We start from the raw sequence: 12,032 nt of genomic DNA, 5'->3' as shown, positions 1-12,032 counted from the left end.
AAAAAAACCAAACCAAAACAAAACTTAAGAGCCTCAGAGAAGCTTTCTTTCTCCACCTGTTTTGGTTGGCAGCCAGGTAGATAATACCATAATATACCACGAAGAATTAAATCTTTTTTTAAAAAAATATTTATTCAACTGAGAGAGAAAGAGAGAGAGAGAGAGAGGGATGAGTCTTGATCTCACAATCATGAGATCACAACCTGAGCCGAAATGAAGAGTTGAAATGCGCCATCCAGGCAACCCTGAAGAATAAAATCTTAAAAAAAAACAAAAAACAAAAACTAAACAAAACGACTTACTGTGAAGAGCAGAATCTTGAAAAAAGAAACTAAGCACAATATAAAGAGATTTAGAAGTTACTCTACCTGAGCCCTCTAGAGGCCACTGCTGAGTAGTGGAAAAATCTGAGGGCAGGAGACCTGGAGCAGAACTCCAGTTCTGCGGTGCAAAGGCAGGAAAAGCCATAAAGAATCTCTGAAACTTAACCATAGTCTCTCTTTCTGAGAAATAAAGCTGTCAAAGTTCATGTGCCCCCAGGAGCTTCTCCCTTGTCTCCTCTTTCGGGTTGAAGCTCCTGGCATTCCCTTGACACAATCAGCCCAAATGAGAAATAAAAGTTTAATTCATGGCTTAAATCTTGATACATTCAGTTGTGAGTTTAAAAAGGATGCTCTTTTCTAAGACATTTTCGTTTTTAAAAAGCCCACTATTTAGTCAATGAAAGAGATATTTAACAACCGATTTTTGTTTGACCTCAATAATTTGAATTCAGTATTTTCTATTTGACATCCTTGGTTTGTAAGCCCTGAGTATTTTTTTCTACACTTGAAAGTCCCCATTTGCCCAATTATTCATGGATCAATCCATCTGTGAATTTACTGGATGACTCAAGGAATGAGTGAAATCTAATAGGTTTATAGTGAGCGAGTACTGCATAGGTGTCACTAACAACAACTTTGTGTGTACATTTCTTTCGTCTAGGTTTATTGGGCCACTCCAGTATGCCTCACTTGTCCACATGGTTTATGAAGCTTGCTAAGCCCTCCAGATTTTTTTCTCTTTACTGTCAGGGGATGGGAAAGAGAGAAGAAAAAAGATTTGACAAAATAGTTCAGTATGGTGGTGAGTAAGTAGTGGGAAAGTCTCAAGAGGAATAGAGAAAGATGTGATGGAAAGGTTGAAGGAGGTGCTCTACATTTTTTCAGAAGGAGAATAGAATGAAATCTTAAGAAAATCAGGAGAGTGCTAAGCCTCTTACTTCCAACAGGCACTGTATATTTGTTAGTTTCTTTTTTTTTTTCTTAGAGAAAGTTAATCATTATTATTTATAATTATTTTAAACATACTTACTAGCTTTAGACACACATGTTTTTGTTTTTATGGTTTCTTTAGAACAGAAACTGCCTTGCATTTCTTGAGGGGCTTCATAGTTTTGGAGTGTGGAAGTCTTAGTCCCAGTGTTCAACATAGCATGGGCTGGGTTTGGGGATCTCATTCACAGCTGAATCCAAGTTTTGGGTGTGTAGCAGTAAACATGCAGATCTAGTCCTTGTCCTCAAAGGATTAATATTTGGAAAGGCAGCCGACAAACATAGATGTTAATCATTCAGAAGACTGCAATTGTTTCTAAGTGCTACAAAGAAGATGTACCTAGGATACTGTGTCATTGGGGAGTGTTCTTGGTATAATCATCAGGAGGACCTCCATGCTGAGGTGGTATTTGAGCCAATACTGAATCACGGAGTTAAAATCTCAACCAACTTCTTTTTATTTATTTTACTTTATTTGTTTAAAAGATTTTTATGTATTTATGTGAGAGAGAGAGATACACAGAGAGAGAGAGAATGAACAGGGAGGAGGAGCAGAGGTAGAGGGAGAAGCAGACTCCCCACTGCTGGGATCACAACCTGAGCCAAAGGCAGAAGCTTAACTGACTGAGCCACCCAGGTGCCCCTATTTTATTTTTTTAAAAAGATTTTGTTTTAAATTAATCTCCACACCTAACATAGGGCTCAAAACTCATGATCCCGAGATCAAGAATCTCATGCTCTACCAACTGAGCCAGCTAGGCACCCCATTAACCCACCTCTTTTAAAACCCAGAGCAAAAACTGTTTTCCCTAACACAGTGTAGATTCCTCTGGTGCTGAAAATGTACCAGCTACTATCTGTTGCCCCTGGAAACAGCCTAAGGACCTCAAGGGAATTATCCTGGCTTTGTGAATTTCAGCTAGGCCCAAGATTCAGTGCTACTCAATAGATTCTTCTCAAGTAAAATGTGTATATGAGCTTCAGATTTAACAACAATCTTCTGTGCCCCAGAACCCCTAACAAAGCCAGACATTCTTCCCATCCTCTTGTGTCTCTCTTAATCTTTTCAACAGGAGACCTGAATATTTGCTACATCGAATCATGTATAAGAGATGCATCTAGTTCCTTTTTTATAGCTCAGAAAACCGAGGCTTCAGAAGGTGAAGGCTAAAGGTCATAGTTGTTGGAATTCACTGCATGTGCTCTTATGAAGAGCCTCTGCCCTATTCTTCCTAGCTGAAAGCAAAACAGCTCTTGATTCTCTGCTACCAATGCATTGCTGACCAACAGTTTATGGGAAAGACCCTCCCCATTTTAACAATACTGCCTTATAAAGCATATAACCAGATTATACACTGTTAGATGTGGAGAAGGAAAAATGTACTCATAGTCCCATGAAGTCAGCATTTTCATTTTCTTTTTTCCCCCCATATGCATGCTTTTAATGCCTTGTTTTTTAAAACAAAGTAACCCATGCTTATTAAACAAACTTAAACAATTATGAAGTATAATGTAAAAATTAATACAATCTTGCAATTTTTTTCAATTTTATACTTCCACAGGTAACTAATATTGAAATACTGTGTATTCTTCCACACTTACCTTCTATCCTTTAGGAATAAATACCACACACATAATTCATGAATATGTGTATATGTATGTTTGAACACAGGCACACACACACAGAGAAATCTCTTTTGATTCCCTCCTTCCTCTGTTGTTTTGTTTGCTATTTATTTTCTGATTCCTTTCCTTCCTTCCTCTCTCTCTCTCTCCCTTCCTTCCTGGTTCATAATATATTCATAATGTACTTTTTTCACTTAACAATATATGGTTGACATTCCTTGAAGTTAATAGTTTGCTACATTGGCTCTATGTTGGAAATGCCAAAGAGCTTTAAAAGTACTGATGGGTCCAACCCCCAAAGATTCTGAGTTAATTGTCTTAGGTGAAGCTGGGCAGCAGAATTCATACCTCCCCTCCCCCGATGGTTCTAATGTGCGGCCATATTGACAACCACTGCTTTAAATTTATATGCACAGATGCAATTCATTCTTATTCATGGCTGCATAATGTTCTAAGTCATGACTGTATTAAAATGTATTATTTCTCTATTAATAAACATCCAATTTATTTCCAGTTCCTTGTTTTGCTAAAAATGCTTCAGTAAACATTTATCTTTAATTACTGATTCCTTTATTTCTATGAAATACCGCCCTAGAAGTGGGCTTCTTGGTTAGAGGTAGGGGCATTAGAATTCTGATAGGTGCTGCCAGATCATTTTCCAAAAAGGTCTTAATAATATCTACCTCCAGTAGCAGTCTATAAAATGCTCAGTTTCTGATACCTTTGCCAATCTGAAGAGAGACAAAAACATTTTTTTAACCCACTACTGAAGCTGAGTATCTTTTTTTTTTTTTTTAAGATTTTATTTATTTGACAGACAGAGATCACAAGTAGGCAGAGAGGCAGGCAGAGAGAGAGGAAGGGAAGCAGGCTCCCTGCTGAGCAGAGATCCCAATGCGGGGCTCAATCCCAGGACCCTGGGATCATGACCTGAGCCGAACCCACTGAGCCACCCAGGCGCCCCACTGAGTATCTTTTTATTCATACTTATTTGTCATTTTTGTTTCTTTTTCTGCGACTTGCCCTTTTATACTTTCTTGTCCATATTTAATGGCCATCTATCCTTTCTTGTTTTATCTTAAGAGCCCTTTAAGTGATAGGAATATTATCCTTTTTTGGTCATATATGTTGCAATATTTTTTTTCTAGTCTTCTATTTGCATTTTGATAATTTGTATGGCACCATATATATTTTAAATTGTTGAGAATGCGTAAACAAGTTTTATCTCCTCTTTTATTCTTCATGAGATTTGAATATTTTTTCATATTGGCAATCCTTTTTCACTTCCATTCCTAATGGGTGCATGTAATTCTTTTCAGCTTCCACTATATTCATTCAAGCTTCAAAAAAAATCCCATGACTGTTGTTTTAAATAATGCTGTAATTAGTATTTTCTTGCATTTAGCTTTTTGATAGTTTAGATGCTTAGGAGACTCCTAGAAGTGAAATAGTTGGATCAAGAATATAAATAATTTTTGTGGTTGTGGTAATTATTTCCTAAACTCTTGTTAGAGCTGTAAGCTAATGAATCAGTATAGAAATTTAGGGACAGGGGTACCTGGACGTCTCAGGGGGTGAAGTTGCTGACTCTGGATTTTGCTCAGGTCATGACCTCCAGGTTTTAGGATCAAGCCCTGCGTTGGGCTCTGCCGTCATGGGGAGTCAGCTTGAAGATTCTATCTCATTCTCCCTCTGCATCTCCCCCCACTCATGTTTTTTTTCTCTCTCTCTCGTTCTCAAACAAATAAATCTTAAAAAATATTAGGGACAAAATAATTAGTATTTATACAATAATATTTCTTAGAGGACAAATCATATTATAGAATTTTAAAAGTTAAATTTCTTTTTTTAAAAAAAATATTTATTTATTTTTTGAGAGAGAGAGTGCGTGCACATGCTCTAGTTGGGGGAGCGGGAGAGGCAGAGGGAAAGAATCTTCAGGCAGACTCTCCGCTGAGCATGGAGCCCTACTCCAGGCTTGATATCACCACCCTGAGATCACAATGTGAGTCAAAACCAAGAGTCATACACTTAACCGACAGAGACACCCAGGCACCCCTGTAGTTACTGCTTTTTAAGAAGATTGTGATTTAATGAAAAACAGAAAGAAATGTCTTATTTTTTTTATAGTTCAGTGCCATAAAATAGGTATGAAAGAATAGTAATAGGATTTGACCCCTGTAGTTATTGCTTTTTAGGAAAATTTCAATTTAATGGAAAACAGAAAGAAAAGTCTTATTTTCTTTTATAGTTCAGTACTATAAAATAGATGAAAGAGAAGAGATAGGATTTGATTGTATCAGCAAAGTTTTTTTTTTTAAAGATTTTATTTATTTATTTGATAGATAGAAATCACAAGTAGGCAGAGAGGCAGGCAGAGAGAGAGAGAGGAGGAAGCAGGCTCCCTGCTGAGCAGAGAGCCAGATGCAGGGCTCTATCCTAGGACCCTGAGATCATGACCTGAGCTGAAGGCAGAGGCTTAATCCACTGAATCACCCAGGTGCTCCTAAGCAAAGTTTTCTTAAAGGTGGGGTAACATGGCAGAAATACAGTAACCAGCTTGCCTGAAGAAAATAATATGTATGGAAAAAGGAGGATTCCAGACTGGAAAAATAAACATGGATTAGTCTGTTGCAGGCTTTGGATGTACATTTTTTTTTAAAGATTTTATTTATTTATTTGACAGAGAGAGATCACAAGCAGGCAGAGAGGCAGGCAGAGAGAGAGGAAGGGAAGCAGGCTCCCCGCTGAGCAGGGAGCCCGATGCGGGGCTCGATCCCAGGACCCCAAGATCATGACCCGAGTCGAAGGCAGCAGCTCAATCCACTGAGCCACCCAGGCGCCCCTGGATGTACATTTAATTTGATAGAAAGAGTGAAATGGTGAATGAATGGGGCGCCTGGGTGGCTCAGTGGGTTGAGCCGCTGCCTTCGAATCGGGTCATGATCTCGGGGTCCTGGGATTGAGCCCCGCATCGGGCTCTCTGCTCAGCGGGGAGCCTGCTTCCTCCTCTCTCTCTGCCTGTCTCGGCCTATTTGTGATCTTGTCTGTCAAATCAATCAATCAATCAATCAATCTTGGGGAAAAAAAAGAAATGGTGAATGACTTTAGTTGGGAGTCAATTTGGGAAGATTAATTTGGTGTTATCTGTGGGTTAGACTGAAATGAAAAAAGCCAGTTAACTAGTGGCTAAGAGTTTTGGCAACTTATTAATTCTTGTGAGATTCATGTAGCTCATCTGTAAGCCAGGAACAATAATGCCTATGCCATGGTGCAGTTATGTTTAATAGAATGGTGTATATAAAGTACTGGGAATGGCTCCTGATACATAACGGGTATATTGTACCATCACTATTAGGTTGTTCTTCTATTTTATATGCCCCAATAATAAATAAACAATTCATATAGGAATGTAGAGTCACTTCAATGAGTTCTAGTCTTGTAATATTAAATCTAAATTAGCTTTCACGGTTTTTTTCCTTCCCTACAAGGTCCTTTAGAAACTCATTGGATGGATGCTCTAAATCAAACAAGAGTGACTGAATTTGTCTTCTTGGGACTCACTGAGAACTGGGTGCTGGAGATACTATTTTTTGTGACATTCTCCATTGCATATGTACTAACCCTTTTGGGGAACACTCTCATCATAGTTACTATAGTTTTTACTCTACATCTTCATACCCCCATGTACTTCTTCCTGAGCAATCTGTCCTTTATTGACCTCTGCCACTCGTCTGTCACTGTGCCCAAGATGCTAGAGGGCTTGCTTTTGGAGAGAAAGACAATTTCCTTTGATAATTGCATTGCACAGCTCTTTTTTCTACATTTGTTTGCTTGTGCTGAGATCTTTCTACTGACCATAATGGCTTATGATCGTTATGTAGCCATCTGTGCTCCGCTGCACTACTCCAGTGTGATGAACATCAGGGTCTGTGTACAGCTTGTCTTTGCTCTCTGGTTGGGGGGTACTGTTCACTCTCTGGTGCAGACCTTCCTGACCATTCGTCTACCTTACTGCGGCCCCAACATTATCGATAGCTACTTCTGCGATGTGCCGCCTGTCATCAAGCTGGCATGTACAGATACATACCTCACAGGAATGCTCATTGTGTCTAATAGTGGAACCATCTCCCTCACCTGTTTCCTGGCTTTGGTTACCTCTTACATAGTCATCCTGGTTTCTCTTAGAAAACAGTCAGCTGAAGGGCGCCGGAAAGCCCTGTCTACCTGCTCGGCCCACTTCATGGTGGTTGCCTTCTTCTTTGGACCATGTATCTTTCTCTACACTCGGCCAGACAGCAGCTTCTCCGTGGACAAGGTGGTATCTGTCTTCTACACGGTGGTCACCCCTTTGCTAAATCCCCTCATTTACACCTTGAGGAATGAGGAGGTAAAAAATGCCATCAAACATCTCAGACAGAAACAGGTTTTTTCATGAAGTCGGGTACATGATTGATTTGGAATCACAAGTAAAATTATGGCCATATCTTTAATGAGTCAGTAGAAGTAAAAAACAAAGTCAGTAGGTAGCATGGCACTAAGCAAGGCACACTTCTTTATAAAGAGGAGTTAACTGAGTATTAATTCTGTAAGGGAAACAATCATGATGGAACCTAAAGGAAAAAGAATCTGGGGGTTTTTGGGTGGCTCAGTTGGTTAAGCGTCTGCCTTCAGTTCAGGTCATGATCCTGAAGTCTTGGAATGGAGCCCCGAGTCCAGCTCCCTGTTCAGAGGAGAGTCTGCTTCTTCCTCTGCCCCTTACCCTGCTCATGCTCTCTCTCACTCTCTCAAATAAATAAATGAAATCTTAAAAAATAAAGAATCTAGGAAACTTTAAAGAAGGATTCTGGTTTCTCTAGTAAGAGAACATAATTTGGGGCATGGACTGAGTTTCAAGAACAGTTAGTTGTGAGAGAACATATTTTCTTGATTTGTGAATTCTGTGGGTTATTGCCTCTGGGAGGCAATGTATCACACTTATATTCTATAAATTAAAGTGCTTTTAATGTTGCTTTCAAATATAGATTCAAGGTGTTTACTTAAGCCATCACGGATTTATAGTGAATTAAATTGTTACTTTGAAAGTGATTCTCTCCTTATTCCTGGATCTATTTTGTATGTTTCATAATACTTTGATAAAATCAAGGTAGAAATATATAAAGAACTTACTTTAAAATAAACTTTATTGATTTAAAATTTAGTTACATAAAATGCATGTGTTTTAATTAGACAATCTGAGAAATTTTGACGAAGGTATATATACACCCACGTAACCATCTCTTCAGCAAGATATAGGACATTTCCATCACCCCAGAGAGTTTCTTTGGTCCTTTCCCAGCCAATTCCTCTATCTTCACCCAAGCATTCAAGGATTTGATTTTTGTCACTATGAGTTAGATTGTCTTTCTTAGAGCTTCATATAAATTGAACCATACAATATGAACTTTTCAGTACCTGACTTCTTTAGTTCTGCATGCTATTTCTGATATGAACCAATGTCTTTTGTGGGTATGAGCAGTTTGTTTCTTCGTGTTGTTGAATACTATCTCATGGTATGGGTATAGCACACTTGCTGATTCAGTCATTTATTGATGGGCATTTGGGTGTTTTCTATTTTTGACAGTTATGAATAAAGTAGATATAAATGTTTTACTAATGGGTTATTTTGACTACATGTCTTCATTTCTCCTGGGTAAATATCTAGGAGTAGAATTATTGGATCACATAGCAAATGTATGTTTAGCTTGTAAAACTAAAAGACTGGCTTTCAAAGTGGTTGTATGATTTTTTTTGAAGTTATTTATTTATGTTTATGTAAACTCTGCCTCTGCTGTGGGGTTTAAACTCATGACCCTGAGATGCAGAGTCTCATGCTTCCCTGATTGAACCAGCCAGGCACCCCCCAAAGTGGTTGTATGATTTTATACTCTCATCAGAAGTATGAGTTTAACATCCAATAATTAGTATTGTCAGTATTTAATTTTAGGTCTTCTAGTGAGTGTGTGGTTTACTCTTAATTTTCCTAATTACTGATGATGCTGAGAATCTTTTAATTAGTTTATTATCCTTTCATAGAGCTTGTGTTGTGATGTGTCCAAGTGTTTTGCTCGTTTATTATGATCGGTTTTTGTCTTCTTGTCACTGTGTCATAAGAGTAAACAAAGTATTTGTATATTCTGGATACAAGACCTTTGTGGGACAGATGGCTTGGCAATATTTCTCCTCATGGGGTGGCTTGGAGTTTTATTTTCTGAATTACATATTTTGAAGAACAGAAGTTTATATTTTGATTAAGTCTTAGTTATCATTCTTTTAAGATTGATGCCTTTGTGTTGTAAGAAATCTTCACCTACCCTGAAGTCTCAAAGATTTTTTCCTGTTTTCTTTTAGAAATTTTACAGTTCAGCTTTAAATTTTAGGTTCATTTTAAATTTAGTTTGATGTATGGTGTGAGATGAAGGTTGAGATTAATTTTTCCCATCTACCTAGATGATTCAGTACCATTTAAAAAGACTTTCTTCCCATTGCGTTATCTTGACACCTTTTTAAAGTCGGTTGACCCTTGAGAGAATGCCAAAGTATTCTTTTTACCTCTTCACTGTCACCTCTCACCATTCTCTGCCTTAGGGTCTAAGCTGTAACCACACTACACTTTCTCTCCTTGGACCAAGCCAAGGTCTTTCCCAATACCTGCCATTTCCTCTGCCTTGAGTGTTCATCACCCTTCCTTTCTCATGTGTGCCTCTTTTTCATCTTTCAGATCTTAGCTTCAGTGTCATTTGTCAGAGAGACCCTTCTTGCCTACCCACTCTGAAGACAGTCTTTTCCAAAACTCTCTATTAGCATTCAATGTGTTTTTTTCACAGATTTTGTTATGATCTGTAATTAAAATGTATTTGCTTATATTTTTGTTTCCTATTTTCACTAGACTCAACTGCATGAAGGGGGGGACTTTTTTTTTTTTTTGTGATTGTAAGCCTGGTCCTTAGCACATGATAGGTGCTTGGTAAAAACTGGTCAAATGGATAATAAGATACCCCCCATTTCATTGCTCTGGTGGCAGATTTTCCTGGACACTTGAGGATATCAGTATTTTCAATGACTCAAAGTCTTCTTTCTACATCACTGAAGTCATAAGCAAACTAACTTGGTCTGAGTCACCAGTGTTTGCTGAGCCATTTAGGCAAGCATCTGAGTGAATGATGTAATCAAGTGCTGCCCAGCAATCAGAAGATTCATTTAAACATTAGTTATCACCCTAAGACAACAGCAGGGAGATGCGGCAGGCATGGCGTAATGAAAATAGCATGAGTTCGTGTTGATACACTTGGCTTAATAGCCTGCTTCCAGTATTTCCTAGCTTGGTGACCTTGGGCATGCTGTTGGCTCTCTTTGAGCTTTGATTCCATACCTAGCTCACAAGTGGCTGTGAGAGTGGAGTAAATGTAGAGTGCCTAGAATGGTTTCTAGCATATGGAAGATCCTAAAAATCATAGCTACTGATATGATTGTCAGATATTGGACCAGAAGACAATTTATAAGTTGTATATCCTGATAAATGTTAGGTGACTTGTTCTTTGCAAGACATTTCTTCAATGTGGAGCACCAGGACTCTAAGAGCATAGACATTGTCATTTTTTACCTCTCCTCTCCACCCTTCCCATGAACTTGTTCAAGGCATTCTTCATGTCTTCATTCCTAAGAGTATAGATGATGGGATTTAGCAGGGGGGTAACTGCGGTGAAAAACACAGACACCACCTTGTCCTCTGGGAGGCTGGTGGATGGACGGGAATAGATAAAGATGCAGTGTCCCAGGAAGAGTGTGACGACGGTGAGGTGGGCTGCACAGGTGGATAAGGCCTTCCGCCTGCCTTCGGAGATCTGCTGCCTCAGGCTCACCAGGATGACCGCATAGGACACCACGAGGACCACGAAACAGACCACAGAGATGAGCCCACTGTTAGAGACGATGAGGATTTCAATAATGTGGGTATCTGTGCAGGCCAGTTTGATCACCTGAGGCACATCGCAGAAGAAGCTGTCAATCTCATCAGGACCACAGTAGGGCAGCTTGATGGTGAGGGAGGTTAGCGATATGGAGTGGATGGTGCCCCCCATCCAGAGGGCCACAGCCAGTAACACACATACTTTCCAGTTCATCACTGTCATGTACTGCAGGGGTTTGCAAATGGCCACGTACCGATCATAGGCCATGACAGTGAGGAGAAAGATTTCGGTGCAGGCAAAGAGGTGCAGGAAAAACATCTGGGTGACACAGGCCTCAAAGGAGATGAGCTTCTCTTCTGACCATGTATCTATCAGCATCTTGGGGACAGTGACCGTGGAGTGACAGACATCGATAAAAGACAGGTTACTGAGGAAAAAATACATAGGAGTATGGAGCCGGCGGTCATAGATAATAGTTATGACAATGAGGATGTTCCCAATCAGTGTCAGGATGTAGAAAGTGAGGAACATGGCAAACACAGCCATCTGCACCTTCTGATTTACAGATAAACCTCTAAGCCGAATGTATGTCACAGAAGTGGTTTGATTGAGTAGATCTGCCTCTTCCATTCTCTTTGTTGGACACTCTGTCAAGAGTTAGGAAAAAAATAACACTTAGCACCTGCATCAATCATTTGGTCACTTAATTTCTTCTGTGTTTGCTTTTCCTTCCATCTAGAACTTATGATCCAGTATCTTATTTTAAAAACCCCATTCAGGGATACCTGGGTGGCTCAGTGAGTTAAAGCCTCTGCCTTCGGCTCAGGTCATGATCTTAGGGTCCTGGATCGAGCCCCGCATCGGGCTCTCTGCTCAGCGGGGAGCCTGTTTCCCTTCCTCTCTCTTTGCCTGCCTCTCTGCCTACGTGTGATCTCTGTCTGTCAAATAAATAAATAAAATCTTTAAAATAAATAAATGAATACCCCATTCAGGGGACACCCAGGTGGGTCAGTTCGTTGAGCCGCTGTCTTTGGCTCGGTTCATAGTCCCAGGATCTGGGGATTGAGTCCTGCATCGAGCTTCTTGCTCGGCAGGGAGCCTACTTTTCTCTCTGCCTCTCTCTGCCTCTGTCTGCCACTTTGCC

The 12,032-nt window shown here is 39.6% G+C and overlaps 2 protein-coding genes across 2 annotated transcripts; one reads left to right on the top strand and one right to left on the bottom strand.

The window, feature by feature from the left end:
• Positions 1-6,450: 6,450 nt before the first annotated feature.
• On the top strand, positions 6,451-7,377 carry OR4E2 (olfactory receptor family 4 subfamily E member 2; the record flags this gene model as incomplete). The annotated part of the gene is made up of 1 exon (XM_080807583.1): positions 6,451-7,377. The coding sequence occupies one exon, from the start codon at positions 6,451-6,453 to the stop codon at positions 7,375-7,377; it is 927 nt and encodes a 308-aa protein (XP_080663709.1).
• A 3,193-nt stretch (positions 7,378-10,570) lies between these two features.
• On the bottom strand, positions 10,571-11,518 carry OR4E1 (olfactory receptor family 4 subfamily E member 1; the record flags this gene model as incomplete). The annotated part of the gene is made up of 1 exon (XM_080807582.1): positions 10,571-11,518. One exon carries the CDS (start codon positions 11,516-11,518, stop codon positions 10,571-10,573), a length of 948 nt encoding a protein of 315 aa, XP_080663708.1.
• Between the last annotated feature and the right edge of the window lie 514 nt (positions 11,519-12,032).

This window comes from Martes martes (genome assembly GCF_963455335.1).
Source record: "Martes martes genome assembly, chromosome: 7".
NCBI lineage: Eukaryota > Metazoa > Chordata > Mammalia > Carnivora > Mustelidae > Martes > Martes martes.
Note: the sequence above shows the minus strand (reverse complement) of the source record. Positions and strands in the feature narration are given on the sequence as shown.